This window comes from Pipistrellus hanaki (assembly GCF_964339955.1).
Source record: "Pipistrellus hanaki genome assembly, chromosome: 16".
NCBI lineage: Eukaryota > Metazoa > Chordata > Mammalia > Chiroptera > Vespertilionidae > Pipistrellus > Pipistrellus hanaki.
In genome coordinates, this window is record NC_140518.1 from 10,708,776 (window position 1) to 10,729,357 (window position 20,582).

Here is a 20,582-nt window from a genome sequence, read left to right on the forward strand (position 1 = left end):
AGGTGAGCCCTGCCAAACCCAGGACTCGGTGTTCTCAGTCCGTCAGAGTGAAGACAGACAGGGCCAGGCCTGGGAGAGCTTTGCCAGGGCCTCGGCGTTCCTGTCCGCGAGTGTGTGAACAACACACAGACACAGACACACACACACACACACACACACACACACACACACGCATGCACACACACGGGTCATAAGACACAGACCATCCAAGTCCATTCCGAGAAGCTCCTGCGTCTGTAGACGGGGTCCAGCTCCAGGCAAACACGCACCCACCGCATTTGGAAGCAGAGCAGTTACTTCACCTCCGATGGCCGGGGACTCGGGCGGTCAGTGTCCGCTGGGTCCTCTGCGGGAAGGACCAGAGGGAACTTGCCGGTTATCCATGCAATGGACGTCTCCCCAGGTGCTCTGCCCGGACTGAGAATCAGCCTGGCACAGAGGCGAATCCAAGCATTCGCCGCAGCGGCCTCCTCTTTCCGGCAATCAGTGTCCTCGGGGCCAGCGGCCAGCAGGCGATGGACGGCCCCCGGCTGCCCGGACGGCCCCCTGCAGCTTGCCTCGGAGGCCCCGTCTGCGCCGCTGCGCGCTTTCCGCCTGCACCAGCTCCTCGGCTGCACACACACCGGGAGGCCTGATTAGCGGGGATGGCTCTGCGCGGCTTCAGCCTCTCCGTGATAATTTTTAAAATGTTAAAAGCACGGAAGATGACTCTTCAAGTGCTCTCACAATCAGAAATCAGACGGGGGCAGGGGGAGGGGGGAACCTTTTAAAACCTCAGCAGAGCAAGCGTGGAACAGGGAGGCCTGGTGGGAAGCCGGTGCGTGCAGGGGGCTCGGGGGTTTCAGGAGGTGACTGCTGCCTGGGGAGGGGAGAGAGCCAGGAGAAGGGTGGCTGAGCTGCATTTGTTTTTAAAAATATATTTTTATTATTGAATTCAGAGAGGAAGGGAGAGGGAGAGCGGGATAGGAACACCAATGATGAGAGAGAATCAAGGATCGGCTGCCTCCTGCACGCCCCACACTGGGGATCGAGCCTGCAACCCAGGCATGTGTCCTGACCTGGAGTCGAATCGTGACCTCCTGAATCATAGGTCAACGCTCGACCACTGAGCCGCGCCAACCAGGCTAAGCTGCATTTGTGTGTGTGTGTGTGTGTGTGTGTGTGTGTGAGAGAGAGAGAGAGAGAGAGTAAACTGATATATTTTTATGTTAATCTGAGGTGATGCTGCATTTAGAGATGAGGTCGTGTTCAGCAGATAGCAGCTGGTGAGAGGGTTAGAGGTTCCCCAGGCCTAGGTCTCTCCCATCTGATGCTGTTTTCATGCAGAAGCGTCTGTCTTTAGTGTCTTTACTCACTAGAAAACCATATCATGGTAATGGATGGGGGACAGGGTCCAGGAAGCCTGAGTGTAGAATGTTAAGAATGGGGTGAGGTGGGGGTTAAGTTTTCTTATTTCTAAGTGTTCCAAGTAGACATAAGAACTTCAAGTTCTTAGGCAAATTCAAGTTCTTATGCAAATTCAAGCAAATAAGCAAACAAAACTCAGCTGGGAATTCCTGCCAAGATGGTGGCCTAGACACTGCTCTCTGGATCTCGTGCTAGTGCTCCCCGCCCTCCTGTCCCAACAGAACACTCCGGAATGGCCAAGACTTGCGTCAGCCCTGGGAACCGGCCATCCACACCGAGGGAACGGGACTTGGGCCAGCCTGCCCTGTGGGACCCAACAGAAGGCATCGCCGAGAAAGCCAGGCTGCTCCCGTCAGACAGGGGCCCTGTGCTCGGGACCAGGTCGGAGATGCTGGCGACCCAGGTGGTCTGAGAGGTCGTCAGGAAGATGGAGGGGGCGGGGGAAGACATACCAGCCCGGCCTGGGAGGGGGGAGAGAGGGGGCAGGCTCATTGGCTGAGCATCAACCTAGGAACCAGGGGGTCACAGTTTTTGATTCCCAGTCGCGGCCCATGCCCAGGTTGCAGGCTGGATTCCCCGTGGGGTGGGGGGCCTGCAGGAGACAGCCAATCAATGATTCTCTCTCATCAGTGATGTTTCCGTCTCCCTCTCTCTCTCCATTCCTCTCTGAAATCAATAAAAATAGAATTTAGGCCGAAGCCAGTTTGGCTTAGTGGTAGAGCGTTGGTCTGTGGACTGAAAGGTCCCAGGTTCGATTCCTGGCAAGGGCATGTACATTGGTTGCGGGCACATCCCTGGTAGGGGGTGTGTAAGAGGCAGCTGGTCGATGTTTCTCTCTCATCGACGTTTCTAGCTCTCTATCTCTCTCCCTTCCTCTCTGTGAAAAATCAATAAAATATATTTTTTAAAAAAATAGAGTTTAGAAAAGGACACGGCAGTCGGAGGCTCCCCACGCCCTCCCGTTTCTGGAATGTGTGCTCTGTTTGCTTTCCGGCTCCCAGCAGCTGCCAAAGACACACCCTTGAGATTGCGATGTGGTGATGAGACTCTCTGGACTGGTTACGTGATTAGACCCAGCGAAGGCCTCTGTGCACATGACTTCATCCGGTTACAACCTCCCCACAAACATGTAACATTTGGCGGGTGGATGTGAGAAAGCGTCTCCTTTTGCAGCCGTCCTAGACTTACTTACGAGTTGCGTTGCTTATTAAACCTGCCCCCTACCAATCCGGGGTGGGCTGCCTCTCTCTTCGCCCGCCAGGGCCTGGTTTAGATTTCACCGGGGAAGCTCCTGGCCAGGGTTGCGGCCCACACCAGGGGAGCCAGCAGGCAAGGCCTGGAGGCCAGGGCGGCCCGAGGAATGATCGGGGGAGGGTGCCCGCCTCCGCTTCCCTCCCACAGACCACCCCAAGGGCACTCTGGGTGCCTGCCCGCTCACACCTGGGCTCAGCCGCGGAGAAGCCCGGGAAGCAGCTGGTGGGCTCCTTGAAGCAGAAAAGCATGCCTCCATCCTGCCAGGAATTCCCCCAGACCTTTCAGTAACATATTTGCAATGATTATTTCTTCTTGAGAATCTAAAAATAATAAAACTCCCCTTTTTTTTCTTTCCTAAAGATGCACCGGTGGTGGTGACTACATCTCCCAGCAGGGGCTGCTCAGCTCCTGCTTCTGCCCACTCCTCCTGGGCTGCTGCTGTCTGAAGGGCTGCCTCCCTGCTGAGTTCCCTGTCAATGTTCCTCCGGGCCTTTGGTCTGAACCTAAATGACTGAGAAAGACACCGCCTCCCACGACCCCGGCTCCTTTCTTCTTGACGAGGCAGAACAGAATCCTCCTCTTCCTCCCACTGAGTGCGGGGTCATTTGAGAAACAGGTCACAGGAATGAGGCAACCGGGGATGAGAATGTCAGCTTTATCCCTGGCAAAGGGGACTGGAAACCTGGCTTTCGTTTCTCAGACAAAATGGGCTTCCTTGTGGTTGACACTTGAATTAGGCAGATTTTGCCATCAGCCCCTGATACACTGCCCCCTGCAGGGCCAAGCGAGTTATTGCAGGCAAAGCGCAGCCCAGAAAGAAAACACTTCCTGGGGAGGAGCTGAGCCACCTTCACAGATCAGGTAGGACATTCTTGTGAGGAGCGGGCAACAAAGAGGCCTCCTAAGTCAGCGACCTCGAATCCCTCCTCGATGTGGAAAGATGAAACCAAGGAAATGAAGATTCTACCCCAACAGCCAGGCTGGGCGGACTTAGACTTTCCTCTGGGAGGATGAGGGAAAGCTCATAGGATCTGGGAAGATGCTGCAGCTTAGAGGCTAAACATTCCCGAAGCTGCCTCTTGGAGTGTGTGTGTGTGTGTGTGTGTGTGTGTGTGTGTGTGTGTAGGGGGGGAGGGTTACTGCAGCACAAGTTGGTTTTTAAATCCAAATATCTGGTTTGAATTCTCAGTAAGATTCCAGGGGGCTCTGGAAAAGTCCTAGAAACTAGAGAAGATCACAATAAAGAGGCAGAAACCTGAGAGCAGGAAGTGCAGCGGGAGACAGAAACCACAACAGCTGGCTGAGAAGCCATGGAGCCAGCTGTAAATAGCAGATAGGACGCTGGAGGGGATAAAATGAACACCGCCAAGGGTAGAAACGACGAGGAGATGGGAAGGAAAGAGGCAGGCGGTCAGGCCCAGGGCACAGACCCGGCAATAATAGGAATTCCAGGGAGAACGGAATAGACACAGTGAAAGCAGGCATCAAAGACCTGGGCGGAGAGGACTTTTCTGGAACACAGCAAGAACACGGCTGGAAACCGAGAGTATGTGCTGAGTCCCAAGCAAAGCTGATGAAAAGAGAGCCACGTTTAGACACACTCTGGTGGGATTCTGAAAGTGGAAGGAGTTCAAATTCCTGAAACACACACACACACACACACCCCAACCCACCTACACACACACACACACACCAACCCACCTACACATACACACACACACACACACACATCAACCCACCTCCACATACACACACACACACACCAACCCACCTACACACACACACCCTTGCACCAGGGAACTGAAAGGAGGGAAAGAGTTTTCTTTTTATATCCTTGTTCTGTTGTGTTTTATAACCTTAAAAACGAGCTTAAGTTGGAGGGAAGGGTGAGAAATAAGGACCTCACAGACATCAAAGAACAAAGAGCCTACCATGAAAATGTTTTTAGACTTCTCACAATAGCCAGAGAAACAAATGCCAATTCGTTATACCTCGGACTCATCACTAAAAATACATTTCGCTCTGTAAATATATCGTTAAACAGGATAAGGGATAAAAAAAAAAAGAAAAGAAAAATTAAATCTTCCGCTTGCTTAGATCTTTGGACAGTCATGCTGCAGTAATTATCTTTACCACATTCAATGCACTTTAATAGTTTAGATTCTTATCTATATTGTTCTATGTTTTAAAAAATGCACTCGAAGTCTAGTAAGCTGAGTGGGCTGTGACCAGTCCAGTCTGAAACACACTGACCTACAAAAGCTAAAGGCAAAGCCAGCTGCCATCATGGATGAAGGTGATGGAAAGGCCTTCTTGGGTGTGGATGCTGCTTAAAAAAACGACAGGGCACCGAAACCGGTTTGGCTCAGTGGTAGAGCGTCCGTCTGCGGACTGAAAGGTCCCAGGTTTGATTCCGGTCAAGGGCATGTACCTTGGTTGCGGGCACATCCCCAGTAGGTGGTGTGCAAGAGGCAGCTGATCAATGTTTCTCATCGATGTTTCTAACTTTCTGTCCCTCTCTCTTCCTCTCTGTAAAAAACAAAACAAAAAAAAAAACAAACTAATAAAACATATTAAAACAAAAAAACGGCAGGGCAGGTACCTGTGCACATGTTGCAGGTTTGATTTCTGCCTGGATGGAAAAGATACCCTCAGGTGAGTATCATTGTCTGCCTAATTCAAGTGTCAACCACAAGGAAGCCCATTTGTCTAGGAGACAAAAGATACCCTCAGGTGAGGAGTAACAAAACAAATTAAAAAATGCCTGTTGAGATATAGGAAAAAGCCGATGCAAAAGAAACCTCAAGAATGAGAAGAAAATCCTGTATGAAGCACCCATTTAGCGGTTTAGGGAACGAAGAACTTCCGTGTATTCTAGAATGTGAATTCCTAGCATCTTTTTTTTTTTTTTTTAATCTTCGGGCAATATCTTTTAAAAATTGAAATGGGATGTGTTCATCTGACTCTTAGGGATCTCTCACTCAAAAACAAGGACACCAGTATCAAAGGGTATATGGCCCAAGATGCTGCTTGCAACGATAGACAGAATGTTTATATTTCATACCTGTACCTTCCTCTCCTCTTCATCTGCATTGTTTCGTAATTTGTTGTTTGTCAAACAATGTCTCTGTTTATCTCTTTGAGCGTCTGTATTTTCAGGTGTTTGGCAGATTAGTCCAAAAAATTAATTTCCCTGTAGGTTTCTATGTCAGCTGTTGAGTCGGTTGGTGGTTGTTTTTAGCACTTGATTTCTTCGTGTGCTTTGGAATGCTGGTTTACAGGCTCGTCATGGCTGGAGCTGTTGCTTTTGCTCTGGGCTCTGCTTTTCTCTTTCTCCATTCTTTTTTTTTTAATATATTTTATTGATTTTGTACAGAGAGGAAGGGAGAGAGATAGAGTTAGAAAACATCGATGAGAGAGAGTCTGCCTCTTGCACACCCCCTACTGGGATATGCCCGCAACCAAAGTACATGCCCTTGACTGGAATCGAACCCGGGACCTTTCAGTCCCCAAGCCAATGCTCTATCCATTGAGCCAAACCGGTTTTCGGCTCTTTCTCCATTCTTGTCTGGTGGGTTTAATTTTGTGGTGGCACCCACTGTGCCCTCTTCCAGACTGGTATGTGGGGACAGCTTCGAACATGTGCTCCTCACTGATTTGGGGGTCTTGTTCAACATTAAGAGATGGCTCAACCCAATTGTTTTCTTTTAAAAAAAAATTATTTTAGAGAGAAATGAAAGGAGGGAGGGAGAGGGAGAGAGAGTGAGAGAGAGAGAGAGAGAGAGAGGAGAAAAGATTTGTTGTTCTAGTTATTTATGATTGATTCTTGTATATGCCCTGATTGATTGATTCTTGTATATGCCATTGATTGATTCTTGTATATGCCCTGACCGGGGATGGACCCCACAACCTTGGTGTACCAGGATGACACTCTAAACAACTGAGCTATCCGGCCAGGACTCAACCCAATTCTTGATTGCAGGGCTATCTTTCCTCTGCTGCCTCCTTAAGCCCAGTTTTGGTAATGGCTCCTGAGAGCTGGTCAGTTGCCATTCCCCAGCCCCAGCCTTCTTTCTCAAGTGGGACGGCCTCATTCCAGCCCTGGCTTCAGGCAGGGCGTCTGGCTCCGTCCTCCATTCCATGTGCAACATTTTAGTTCCCACAGGCCCTTGGCTTTGGCCCTACACACCGATCGACTTTTCAGTTAGTTCTCTTTCTTGTCCACGGAGATGTTTCCCCTGTTTTTCAGCCTGTTTGTGTCTTACTAATGTCTTTTAAAACTTGTTCTCTCACTTTTTGGAAAGATTCAATCGGGCCTTGGGACGCGGGACAAATTGTTAAGAATCGGGACTGTCCCACCAAAAGCGGGACATCTGGTCACCTTAGCCTAGACCCCCCACACCTCCACTTCATAGCATACACAAAAACAAGTTCCAGGTGCTCTGAAGGCTTACATGTAAAGCTGTAAAATGAAAATTGTGGGAGAAAATATATGGCTGAAGATTAGGTGGGATCAGGCAGTTTAGGGCAAGGGCCTCGGGGCGGGAAGAGGGTAGATAAGGAGGAGAGGAGCTGATGGTCAGGATGTGAGCAAGACAGGCAGAATGTACCAGAATGCCCTTCCCCTGAACCCAAGAGCGGGAACTAAAAGTGGGGAGATGAGGGCAAAAGGGGATTGGCTGGTGTTTTTTGAAAGAGCCAATGGAAGGCAAGTGCAGAAAATTTAAACCCCTAGACTAGTGAGCTTCTGGGCAACCCTGTTCTGGGACCCCTCTGGCATGCTGAGAACTTTGTTATTTCCAGCTGTAGCAAATGGCTCTTCCCTTTTGCTTACCCCTCCCTTGTCCGTGAATTCACTCATGGACAATAAACTCAACGGTTCACACGCATGTCTCAAGACCACATACTTATTCCAAGATCAGGAGATCTACCAGACCAGAACGGAGAACGGTAAGTCATAAAACAAGAGGAACACATTTGATTTCCCTTCAAATTAAAAATTTTATAAAGATCTTACATCAAAGTGCAGTGATAAATTGAGGGAAATTTTAAAAGGATTAAAAAAAAAACACCTCTTAAAATCGATAAGAGAAAGACATATAATGTAACAGCGGTAGATAAATTCATGAAGATGGGGAAGAGGCAATTCTGGCAAGAGCAGATCCAGGCAAGAAACCAATTAACAGACACTCCCCAGCAGAGAACCGCAAATTAAAAAACCAAGGAGGTCACTTCTCACCTAGCGGAGGAGCAAAAATTAAAAATAGTGATCACACCTGCTGATGAAAGGCTTGCTTGGAAATACTCTCTCTCTCATACGTGGTTGTTGGAAATGTGAATTACAATAAAAAAAAATTCCCTTTTCCCAGTAAAACCGTTCCTGGAAAACCACCATGGAAATAAAGGCAATAACTCATTGAGATCTGGCTAGAACCATGTTTACCATAGCCTGGTAGTCGCGGCAATCTGGAAACCACGTGAGTGAAGGCCCTTTTAAGAAGGGAGTGGAATCTTACGCAGCCATTACTGGTAAAAAGACTGATTAGGCCTACACCCCAACATGGCGGGATTTCTACTATGTGCTCACAGTTAAAGGAGAAAAGCAAGGTGGAGAGTATTGTATGTTAATATGATTCAACTTTTTAAAATATAATTTTATTGATTTCAGAGACGAAGGGAGAAGGAGAGAGAGATACAAACTTCAATGATGAGAGAGAATCATTGATTGGCTGCCTCCTGCACAGCACACCCCCTACTGGGGATCAAACCCACAACCTGGGCATGTGCCCTGACTGGGAATCTAACTGTGACCTCCTGATTCATAGGTTGATGCTCAACCACTGAGCCACACCAGCCGGGCATGATGCAACTTTTTAAATATAACACCTGTCTCCTCAAAATATAAAACCTCTGAGTGTGTGGGTGAATTGCTAGACAGAGTGGTGGAAGGAAAGAAGTCCCTAAGGAAGGAAGGAAGCAAGCTAGACAGGCTGTTAACATGGAGAGGGAGGGGAGAGAAACACTACTTAAAAATAAGTCTCGCCGAAGCCGGTTTGGCTCAGTGGTAGAGCATCGGTCTGCGGACTGAAGGGTCCCAGGTTCGATTCCGGTCAAGGGCATGTACCTTGGTTGCGGGCACATCCCAGTGGGGGGTGTGCAGGAGGCAGCTGGTCGATGTTTCTCTCTCATTAATGTTTCTAGCTCTCTCTCTCTCTCTCCCTTCCTCTCTGTAAGAAAATCAATAAAACACATATTTTTAAAAATAATAAGTCTCTGTGCTTAAAATCCATGTGTATGATGTGACTCCATCCATGCAAAATGATATGCATAGAGATGGGGGGAAAGGTTGATCCGCAAAATATTAATGATGGTTATCTCAGGGGGTGGAATTGCAGGGGACTTACTTTTTTTCCTTATATTTTTTTTTGTGTTTTAAATGTTATGTCATGAGTATATGCTATTTATATAATCTGTGGAAAACAAAGCATGGGGTGGGAGGGGGAATATTGGCACGTAGAGGTCCCCAGGGGTCCTCATTTAATGAGCACATAAGATCAAAGATCGATATTTAATTAACATATCAATTGCTGGCATGTCAACTGATGTTTTCCAAAACACTCATGGGGTAAGTTCTCTTAAGTAGCCAAAGTGTCATCTGAAACATTGTTTATAATCCTCCCGTTTAACTAAGACCGAAGCATGCAATGATTACAGACACCAGTGGGGCAGAACGGTTTATTTCAGAGCCCCATTGCACCCCTGGATGACTGGCTCTGCTGTACTCATACAGCCTAGAAGTCCCTCACCAAGCCAATCTCCTGGCAACTCCCAACCCCTTCACCATCACTGCTTTTGAACTTTTTTGTTAAAGCTATCCCCGCCCTCCTCCCCCCACCCTCCAACCTCTCGGCAATGGTTCTTAAAGTCTTCATTTTAAACCTTTAGTCTTGGTTTTGCTCTTCTTATCACTTCCTTCTCACGCTGCTTGGCTCCCCCTGGCTGGGCATGCCCCTGGCTGCTGGTGGGCACAGACTTCCCTCTCCTCCCATGCCTTCTCTCCACGCACCTGCCGGGTTGGGGGGGCGGGGTGGGGGGATTGCAGGGGCTCAGACCCGTGGCCGCAGAGCTTGGACATGCCAGGCTCTCCAAACACGACAGGTCATCAGGTGAAACGGGAGGTTGGGCCTCACCGGCTCTTCCTTTCACAACATGCATTGCGCATGGCTGTATGTCCAAAGTCCAGCAGCGGTGGTCAGCGCTGGGGACGCGCCTGGGGGTGGGGAGGAAGCCACCGGAGGGAGGGCGATGGGGGACAGCTGCTAGAGCTTGGCCAAGAGCTGAGCAGCATCGCCATCACCTGGGAACTTGCGGAAAATTCCAATTCTCAGGCCCCACGCCCGACCTTCCAAAGTGGGGACACTCTGGGGGCGCGACCCAGCAATGTTTGATCAAGTCCCCCCAGTGGATTCCGATGCACCCTAGAATTTGAGAACCACGGCTCTAGTGGAGGATCTTTAGAGGAGAGGGCGAGGAGAAAGGAAAGGCGCCTTTGTGAGGGCCTCCGATGCCAGCCAAGAGGGTGAGACTGCCCCACAGGTGCTGCCTCCAGGGTCGCGACAAAAGCAGGGGCCTTCGTCACCTGTACAAGCTCTCAGCTGGCGGCTCTGGCATTCTCTGTGCACTGGGTCCGAGTAATGTGCTGATTTCCCCCTCCCCGCCCCCAAACACTGGGCGGCGGGCCGAAGAGAGGTCGGGGTGCAGGCATCTCCGCACCGCGGAGCCATGGGTTTGCGGTCCAAGAGGAGATGAGCCCACGCGGGACTGGGATCCAGCAAAGACAGGGAGGGAGGTGCCTGGACCGAGTCCCAGAGCCGCGCCGCGCCGGACCCACCACAGCCCTGCGGGCGGCCCTGCGCGCTCGGCCCCGCCCCCGGCCTGCGGGGCGCGGCGATTCCAGACCTCGGGCCCCGCCCCGGCCCCGCCCCCGGCCCCGCCCCGCCCAGCGCGCCGCGCCCCTTCCCGCCTCCGCGTGGGGGGAGCCGTGGGGCCTCGCGCCTGCGCGCGCCCGCGGCCGGGCTGCAGGGCTGAGCGCGCGCCCCGCGCCGGGGCAGGAAGATGGTGGCGAGCGCGCGGGTGCAGAAGCTGGTGCGGCGCTACAAGCTGGCCATCGCCACGGCGCTCGCCATCCTGCTGCTGCAGGGCCTGGTGGTGTGGAGCTTCAGCGGCCTGGAGGAGGACGAGCCGGGCGAGGTGCTCCGGGGCCGGGCGGCCAGGCCGGGCGCGGGGCGCGCGGGGTCCCGGCGGGGCGCAGGGCGGCCGGGGAGGGGGAAGTGGGGCGCGGGCCGCAGGCGTGCCTGGCGCGGAGGCCGCCTGGAGCTGGGGCAGCGGGCTACCGGCGCCCCTTCCCAGCCGGGCCTGGGGGCGCTGCACGCGAGGCGGGGCGCGACCCGGAGGCGCGGGCCGCAGGCGGGCCGGGGCCGGGGCCGGGGCCGGAGCAGCGGGTCTCGGTGGGGTGGTCCCGGCCCGGGGGGCAGTGAAGGTCAGGCGCGGGGAGCGGGGCCGGGAGGCGGGGCTGGGCCTGCGCCCGCTCCGTGGTGGGGAGCCCCAGGCCAAACTTTCTGAAGTTGGGAGGGGGCTGGTGTGCGCGCCGCGGGCGGAGGCGGGGGGCACAGGGACCCCCAGACGCGCCTGCCGGGCAGCGGCCGGTGGGGAAGTGGAGGCCGGGGGTGGAACTCCGTCCAGCAACCGAGGGGACAGGGAGTGACCCCGAGGGAGAGACCTGCTAGTGTCCGAGGCGTGGCTTTCTGAGCCCCGCGACGCCCGGGATCCGAGGAGGCTGCACGGGTGGGTCTTGGGTAGGAGATGCCAGAGGGGGTGGGGTGGGGAGTGAACCGGTGAGCTGACCTCAGGGAATTGGCTCCCAGGGGGAGGTGGCGGGCGGTGGCTGGCTGAGTAGAGCCCCAGGCCCTGGAGCGGGGCAGACCCACCCTGCTCAGTCCCTGGTCCCTGCACCCCAAGGCCTGAGGTTCTGACATTCTTGGCTGACCATGGGTTCAGCTAGAGGCCCGATATGTCCTTCCCAATGTGGTCAGGAGTCCAATGGGTCTGTGGGTGGCTGTCCAGGAAGGTTGGGGAGGATAGGCCAAATCCCGGCCTTACACTGTGGTCAGAGGGCAGACCCTGTGCCCACCCTGCCCCTGGGTTTTGGTGGCTCTAAGGCAGGTGCTCTGTTTGCAGCGTCCTGTCCTCCCGGGCCTCTCCACCTGGCAGGGTGAAGACCAGAGGAAGCCCCGGGTCCACGGTCCCTTTGTGCATCTGGGCGTCGGGAGGCCCGGTGTGGGGGCTGGTGGAAGAGCTGTCCTTGCCTTTTTTGGGAGAACCAAGAGGCTGGGATGGTGAGGGGAGCTGAGGGTGGGGGCGTGGGAGGCTGGCTCCGGGGAACCTGAAGGGAGTGAGCTTATTCTGTGTGGCCCAATAAGTAGGAGGAAGAGGATGTTTAGGGCTCAGTGTGAGAAGGCGCTTTGGGCAGAGGAGACATCCTAAGACCGAATGGGCTGCCAAGGCAGTCAGGAGGCCTCTGACCCTGGAGGAGGTGAGCAGGGGCCAGCGGCCTCTGGGGAGGAGGGGCCCAGCGAAACCTCTGAGGCTTCTCAGAGACCAGTGGCCCCGAGAGGCTCTGGCCAGCCGGAGGGACTGTGCAGGCTTGAAGTCCCTGCTGCCCTGGGGTGGGGGCCGGGGGCAGTGGTTGGGATCGCCCCTTCCCACCTCTTCCTGGCAGAAGCTGATGAGGAGGTCCTGGGCAGGAATGGAAGGTGATCCTCGGTGACTGAGAGACTGTAGTCCATGTGCCATCAGTGCTTGGCGCCCTCAGCAGCCACCTGGCCAGATCTCGGGGTCACCAGGCAGCAGAATCTAGAACTTAGGGAGGTGGGCACTGACGTTCGACTGTCCCCCTTGGCCATCCGTGTCCTGTTCCAGCGCTGCTGCTAAGCAGTGGGTGACCACTGGCCAGTCACCTACCTCTCTGTGCCCCCCTCAGCAGCCCCCCTCACGAAGGGGATCAGAATAGCAGCACCTCGTTGGTGGGGCGATTGTAGAGATTGCAGGAAAGTGATGCCCGTGAAGTATCTGCAGGAGATCCTGGCATGTGCTAAGCCATCAGAAAATAACTCCTTATCCCAGCACTGCACACTGGGGTAGGGACTCACTCATTCATTCATTCATTCATTCAACAAATATTTATTAAGTCCTACTTGGTAGTAAGCACTATGCTAATGCTGAGAATGCAGAAATAAACAAAATAGACAGGATCGCAACCCTCATGGGCAGACGGTCTGCAGGGAGAGCCCCCCAGGGGAAAGGAAACTCATTAGAATAACAAGGGGCTGGTTTCTTGGTCTGGGAAGGCTTCTGCAGAGGTAGCTTGTGAGCGAGAAGAGCCCGTCAGCCTGGGGAAGTGGGGGCAGCGTTTGGGCAGAAGCCCTGGGTTGAATGGGCTCGCCTGCCTTCGAGGAATGGAGGGAGGGTGTGGTATGCTCCCTGGATGAAGGCTCCGGAGTTAGTCCAGGATGCATCCCAGAGACCACAGGGAGGGAGGGCTGAGGGTGTTAGTGTAAGTGCCGAGGGCAGGCCCAGGAGAGGGTTGCGCAGCGGTGGATCCGGTGTGCACTTAGGATGCCCCTCTGTGCAGGGGGCTGGCGCAGAGGCCAGGAGGATCATTAACATCCAGAGAGCCAGCTCACCGAGCTTTCACGAACACTGCCTCACCGCTTGTTTTAAACGCGGCCTGGGAAGCCCAGGGAGGTGGGTGTGGGGTGAGCGGTTCTGTGCTCTGTCTCCCCGGCTCAGAGGATCCCCAGGGGTTGAGGGGTTGCAGAGCCCGGAGGTGGCGGAGGACTTCAAATGCCTCCGCAGTGGGGAGGAGGGGGCCTTGGGGGCCAGAAGGCATCCAGGTCAGAGGGACAGTCCCCACCCTCAGCAATCAGAGGGGGCCCTGACCTCAGGGACTCTGACCTCAAGGACTATTTGAGACAGCCCTGTAGCTACCCATCTGCACATGCCTGCAAGGGGGCAGGGCTGGGGGCCGGCTGTCCACCAAGGACCCTCTTCTCCCCCCATTCCTCACTGCTGCCTCCTGGCCCCCCAGCCTCCTCGGGGATTGTCCTTCTCCGCGTCAGCCAGCTCCCTGCTGCAGTGCAGGCACCGGCATGCCCCTCTCCTCCCACATCCTGCCCCCCACCGCAGCCCGCCTGGCCCTGTGCCCTGGCCCCTGCCCTCCCGGCCAGCTTTCTGACTTGCTGATACCGACTCCCACCCTGAGAGCCCACAGCTCCTCTGCCATCCCTGCCCACCTGAGCTTGAGGGTACCTTTGTCCATCGTGTGGCCAGATCAGACAGCGCCAGGTGACACTCAGCTCCGTGGAGCTGCCCTCAGCTTTCCTGGGGACGGCCCAGTTCCAGGTGCCCTCACCTGCGTGGGCACAGGACGGGGTCTGTGCCTCCTCCCCACCCTGCCCTCCCTCTGGCAGATGCCTCTTCTCAGATGGGAATAAACACTCCCGGCTCTCCCTGGGCGCCTCTCAAGACATGAGCTGGCTGGCTGGGTGCGGGGCATAAAGGGTGTGGGTGCTCGGTGGAGGGATGATGGGGCTCTGGCCCTAAGGTGGCCGCCAGCCTGACATGTGCGACGGTGCTGGAGGGAGGACACTACTTCTCTAGGTAAAGGGAGGCAGGGGCTCCGCGGCCGGAGGCCAGCAGGCAGCTGCGGGAGCAGCGGGGAGTGACTGTCCTGGTGACCGGTGCCTGCCTGTCTTTCACAGAAAGGACGACAGAGGAAGCCGCGGCCCCTGGACCCCGGCGAGGGCTCCAAGGACACAGACAGCTCGGCGGGGCGGCGGGGCAGCGCCGGCAGAAGGCATGGGCGCTGGCGGGGCCGTGCCGAGAGCCCAGGTGTGCCCGTGGCCAAAGTGGTGCGGGCAGTGACCAGCCGGCACAGAGCTAGCCGGCGGGTCCCTCCCACCCCACCCCCGGAGGCCCCTGGCCGCCAGAACCTGAGCGGGGCGGCCGCGGGGGAGGCGCTGGCCGGGGCGGCCGGCTTCCCCCCGCAGGGAGACACGGGGAGCGTGGAGGGCGCCCCCCAGCCCACAGACAATGGCTTCACCCCCAAGTGCGAGATTTTGGGCAAGGACGCGCTGTCCGCACTGGCCCGGGCCAGCTCCAAGCAGTGCCAGCAAGAGATCGCCAATGTGGTGTGCCAGCACCAGGCCGGGAGCCTCATGCCCAAGGTGGTGCCCCGGCACTGCCCACTGGCTGGTAAGGGTCAGGCCTGGGTGGAGAGGTGACATGGCAGGGACCCCACCCCGTTTCAGAGCAGACAGCTCAGAGGGGCACAGCACCTCCTTGCCCAGCTGGTGACGGGCACACCGGGTGGCAGAGGGGGGCCTGGCCCGGAGCGCTGGGCTCCCCTCGGGCCTCACTGGTGCCTGCTGTCCGCTCAGGGAAGGTGAGCCCCGGCGTGCAGTGGGAGGAGGCCCGGGCCCAGCCGCCCGCGGAGGGCCCCCCGGTGCGCATCGCCTACATGCTGGTGGTCCACGGCCGCGCCATCCGCCAGCTGAAGCGCCTCCTCAAGGCCGTCTACCACGCGCGGCACTTCTTTTACATCCACGTGGACAAGGTACCGTGGGGAGGCCCCGGGGTTCGGGGTGAGCAGAGCGGGACCCGGGCGGGCACAGACACGGGGTTCCTGACCTGCTCAGGTGGCCCAGAGTTGAATAGGGAGCAGCCGGCACCAGGTGGCATGTGCTCGCCATTCCTTGCCCGTTGTACTCTGTCCCGGGGTGGGGTGGGGTGGGTGTGGAGGTCGTAATGCCGAGGGCCCACCTACAGCTGCTAAGACTCTCTCCCTCCCCCCTTAGCGCTCCAACTACCTGCACCGGGAGGTGGTGGAGCTGGCCCGGCGGTATGACAACATTCGCGTGACGCCCTGGCGCATGGTCACCATCTGGGGCGGGGCCAGCCTGCTGAGGATGTATCTGCGGAGCATGCAGGACCTGCTGGAGGTGCCCGGCTGGGCCTGGGACTTCTTCATCAACCTCAGCGCCACCGACTACCCAACCAGGTGGGGGGCGCTCCGAACCTCCTGATGGGAAGGGGCCCATGTGGGCACTGGGGTTAGAGGGTCCTGGTAGACCCCTTCCTCTCCCCAGGCCTCATTCTGGGATCCACACAGTCCAGACTCCTTCTCCTCTCTTGGCCCCTGCCATGTTTTTTTTTTTTTTTTAATATATTTTATTGATATTTTACAGAGAGGAAGGGAGAGAGATAGAGAGCTAGAAACTTCGATGAGAGAGAAACATCAACCAGCTGCCTCCTGCACACCCCCTACCGGGGATGTGCCCACAACCAAGGCACATGCCCTTGACCGGAATCGAACCCGGGACCCTTCAGTCCGCAGACCAACGCTCCATCACTGAGCCAAACCGGTTTCGGCCCCAGCCATGTTTTAGGGGAGGGGTTAGTGAATGATGATGTGAGGGTTGAGAGTGAGAAGAGATGGGGAAGAGGAGGAGCCAGAGGTGTGTCCGGGGGGTGCTGGGTCAGACGCAAGGGGTACAGGAAGGATGGGGTGGTCTTTCTCGGGGGCCTCAAGTACCCATCACCTTGGGGTAGGGTACTGGCCTGGAGGCCAAGAGGTGAGGGTGACGAGGGCTGGAGGGAGTCAGCTCTGGGCCAGTGACTGAGCAACCCCTCACACCACTGCCCTCACCCCATTCCCTCCCCAGGACCAACGAGGAGCTGGTGGCTTTCCTGTCCAAGAACCGGGACAAGAATTTCCTCAAGTCACATGGCAGGGACAACTCCAGGTGAGGGACCGGGGGAGGGGGGTCTCCACACAATCCCTCCCACAAGGGGGTGTGGACTCGCAGGAAACCAATCGCAGATGGAGGAGTGCTGGTTCTTGGACGGGTGGGACCCCACCCTACGCACCCCCCAGCCTGGGCTGGTCTGCGACCCACAGGTTCATCAAGAAGCAGGGCCTGGACCGGCTCTTCCACGAGTGCGACTCGCACATGTGGCGCCTGGGCGAGCGGCAGATCCCGGCGGGCATCGTGGTGGACGGCGGCTCCGACTGGTTCGTGCTGACGCGCGGTTTCGTGGAGTACGTGGTGTACACGGACGACCCGCTGGTGGCCCAGCTGCGCCAGTTCTACACCTACACGCTGCTCCCTGCCGAGGTGGGTGGCCCGGCCCTGACCCAGGCCAGGGAGGGAGCACGGTGGGGTGCCCGCGGCTCACCGCCCGCCCCGCCCCGCCCTGTCCCGCCCCGCCCTGCCCCCTGCAGTCCTTCTTCCACACGGTGCTGGAGAACAGCCCGGCCTGCGAGAGCCTCGTGGACAACAACCTGCGGGTCACCAACTGGAACCGCAAGCTGGGCTGCAAGTGCCAGTACAAGCACATCGTGGACTGGTGCGGCTGCTCCCCCAACGACTTCAAGCCCCAGGACTTCCTCCGGCTGCAGGTGCTCCCCGTGTTCCCCGTCACTGCCCCTGGCCAGGGCCTCGCCCCAGCCTTTCGCCAGGTCAGGGAGGACTCGGGTGGGCCAATCAGAGGAGCTAGGGCCTGCCCTGGAGCTGCCTTGGGGCTCGGGATGACTGTGGCCAGTCTGGGGTGCTGGAAGGGGCCCCTGGGACCTCCAGACCCCTTCCCATGCTTGCTCTCCCTCTCCAGCAAGTCTCGAGGCCCACCTTCTTCGCCCGGAAGTTTGAGTCCACTGTGAACCAGGAGGTCCTGGAAATTCTGGACTTCCACCTGTATGGCAGCTACCCGCCCGGCACGCCCGCCCTCAAGGCCTACTGGGAGAACGTCTATGACGTGGCCGATGGCCCCAGTGGGCTCAGTGACGTCATGCTCACCGCTTACACCGCCTTTGTCCGCCTCGGCCTACGCCATGCCGTCACTACTGCGCCCGCGCCAGCCACCCCTCTCTGCAGGTGAGACCTTCTAGGCTCGCCTTCCGACCTGCTCTGCGGTGGCGGGGCAGGAAGGCAGATAGGGTTCAAGGCCCTGCCCAGAGACCACCCCACACATTACCCTCGAGGTGTGGTGACTTAGGGGAAAGCCAATCAGAAAGAAAGCCCTGGCCCCCAGGGAGCCCCCAGTCTCAGGCAGGGGGAAGTGGTGACTAAAACACAGCACAGAGGTGCTTGGGTGTGAGATTTGGGGCAAAGGAAGAACCTGGGAATGGGACTCCCCAAAACCCCCTCCCTGGGACTCCAGACCACGTTGGATATGCTGATGGCATCTCCCTTTCTCCCTGCTGGAACCTTCTTAGGTTTGAGCCCAGGGGCTTGCCGTCCAGCGTGCACCTGTATTTCTATGACGACCATTTCCAGGGCTACCTGGTGACGCAGGAGGTGCAATCCTCAGCCGAGGGGCCGGCAGAGACGCTTGAGATGTGGCTGAGGCCCCAGGGGTCGCTGAAGCTGTTGGGCCGCAGTGACCAGGCCAGCCGGCTCCAGAGTTTGGAGGTGGGACATATGACCCCCAGCAAGACTCAGGGTAGAGGGAAGAGAGGGACAGACACTAAGGGAGGGTACGAGGACTGGGTTGGGCCTTTCAGGACTGGGTTCACAGGCCCCTCTTACCCAGTGACTGCAGCCTTGACGAGGCCACGTGCACATGCCTGGCCCCCTCTGCATGCACACGTGGAGGAGCAGCGCCCCCTGGGTGCAGAGGACGCGCAGTGATCAGAGAGGGGACTGGTTCCACTGCAGGGCTTCCTTCTAGAGGGGCTTGGACATCCCGTTCAGGCCGTCGCTTAGGCCTTTCCCGGTCTCTCAGTCTCCTCCTCAGAGGCCTTGGCTTCCTGTGGGGTGGTCTCTGGGCAGGGCCTTGAACCCTATCTGCCTTCCTGCCCCGCCACCGCAGAGCAGTGGGAAGGCGAGCCTAGAAAGAATTGTAGTCCAAGACCTTCACTCTGCAGGTGGGGGAACTGGGACCCAGCAGCAGACAGTGACCAGCTCGAGGTCCCACAGAGAGTCAGAGGCAGCATCAGGGTAGAGAGGACTGGTCCCCAGGCTCCTGCCCAGCTGCCTCCCTCCTTACAGGTTGGCACCGAGTGGGACCCTAAAGAGCGTCTTTTCCGGAACTTTGGGGGGCTGCTGGGACCATTGGATGAGCCTGTGGCCATGCAGCGCTGGGCCCGGGGCCCCAACCTCACGGCCACCGTGGTGTGGATCGACCCCACCTACGTGGTGGCCACGTCTTACGACCTCGTGGTGGACGCAGAGACCGAGGTCACTCAGTACAAGCCCCCGCTGAGCCGGCCCCTGCGGCCAGGGGCCTGGACGGTTCGACTGCTTCAGTTTTGGGAACCCCTAGGGGAGACCCGCTTCCTCGTGCTGCCCTTGACCTTCAACCGCAAACTACCTCTCAGGAAAGGTAAGGATCTAGTTCCCAGACGTGCCAGAGGCCAGGGAGGTGACCCCGGGAAGCTGGCCATCAGAGCTCACCCCCCCATAGCTAGAGAGGGGAAGAGGGAATGCTGGGAACTTGATGGTCTGCCCCTTGGCATCCTGGGGCTCTGCTGTGGTGTGAGAGGGGAGCTGTGGAGTCAGGTGGACTTGGCTTTGGAACTTGGCTCTGACACTTTCATTGGGCTTTTAGCTTTGACCTGTGGTCGGCAAACTGCGGCTCTTTGGCCCCTTGTTAGGTGGGTAGATGTTTCCATCCTCTGGCCACATCCTATCACAGAGAAGACGGATCAGACTGGGGGTCACCCAGAGGAGGATGGAGTAGTAGGGGGCTGTGGCAGATCCTGAGCAGGCAGCTTCACAGCAGGCAGGTATAGGAGCTGAGCCCTGAGCAGGCTGCGTTTTTATGGACCGAAGGGTGTTCTAAGCTGAGGGAACAAAGCTGGCAGGTGTCCGGGCATGGGGGAAGCAGAGTGGAGGGGAGTGGGGTGCAGGGGGTGGCAGGAAAGAAGGCTGGCAAAGCAGGGCCCCACAGCCGGAGGACCTGGGCATGAGGCTTCCGATGGGTCTGGGAACCACTGGTGATGGTTGAGAAGGGGCGGGAAGGTTACCTTATTTTCTGTTGTGCTTCAAACCTACTGTTTTACTTAATCCTCAAGCTGGGAATTCAGCAATGACTGTCTTGATTTTATAAACTAATGGTTTTATGGGCACAGAAAGTTCTGTGGATGAGCCCAGGTCACTCAGCAAGGTGTGTGTGACTCAGTAGTAGACTTGGGGACAGAACTGGGGTGCCCAGACCTGACTTCCCGGGTCTGGCCTTCCTGGAATCAGTGAGGCCAGGTGTGCTGACCGCAGGCTCTTGCACCCCCAGACGAAGCCAGCTGGCTGCATGCCGGGCCCCCCCACAACGAGTACATGGAGCAGAGTTTCCAGGGCCTGAGTGGCATCCTGAGCCTGCCTCAGCCGGAGCCCGCCGAGGAGGCCGCCCGGCGGCACGCCTTGCTCACAGGCCCGGCGCTCGAGGCCTGGACAGATGGGGAACTGAGCGGCTTCTGGTCTGTGGCTGGACTGTGTGCCACGGGCCCCTCCGCCTGCCCCGCCCTGGAGCTCTGCAGACTGACCAGCTGGAGCTCCCTGTTCCCCGACCCCAAATCGGAGCTGGGGCCTGTCAAAGCAGACGGGCGACTCAGGTAGCAGGGCCCGGCCAGCACCTCCAGAACATCCGGGGAACTGCACCTTACGGACAACGGAGGGCTGTCCCCCCCACACACGCAAGGACCAGAGGCCCAGGCAACACACCCATGACAGCCATCAAGAACCTGCACGGACGGCAAGGAAGGTGGACCGCTGATGGCTCTGCTGGGGACCTGATGGCAGGAATGTGGGGAGAAGGGCTTCAGTTTCCATGCCCCACGCTTCTAAACCTTCCCTGCTATTTTTTTTTTT

The 20,582-nt window shown here is 57.0% G+C and overlaps 1 protein-coding gene across 1 annotated transcript; it reads left to right on the forward strand.

The window, feature by feature from the left end:
- The first annotated feature begins 10,694 nt into the window (after positions 1 to 10,694).
- XYLT2 (xylosyltransferase 2) lies at positions 10,695 to 20,582 on the forward strand. Its single transcript, XM_084863439.1, has 11 exons — positions 10,695 to 10,911; positions 14,481 to 14,973; positions 15,159 to 15,334; positions 15,576 to 15,778; positions 16,443 to 16,523; positions 16,679 to 16,895; positions 17,003 to 17,179; positions 17,389 to 17,651; positions 17,993 to 18,188; positions 18,768 to 19,101; positions 20,008 to 20,582. Exons 1-11 carry the CDS (start codon positions 10,777 to 10,779, stop codon positions 20,328 to 20,330), a joined length of 2,598 nt encoding a protein of 865 aa, XP_084719565.1. The 5' UTR covers positions 10,695 to 10,776; the 3' UTR covers positions 20,331 to 20,582.

Bases quoted from the DNA above. Each gene is read 5' to 3' on its own strand.
- XYLT2 (XM_084863439.1), top strand. From the start codon at position 10,777: ATGGTGGCGAGCGCGCGGGTGCAGAAGCTGGTGCGGCGCTACAAGCTG. The intron at 14,974-15,158 runs GTAAGGGTCAGG...CTGTCCGCTCAG, and splicing joins CCGGCACTGCCCACTGGCTG to GGAAGGTGAGCCCCGGCGTG. The intron at 17,652-17,992 runs GTGAGACCTTCT...GAACCTTCTTAG, and splicing joins CCAGCCACCCCTCTCTGCAG to GTTTGAGCCCAGGGGCTTGC.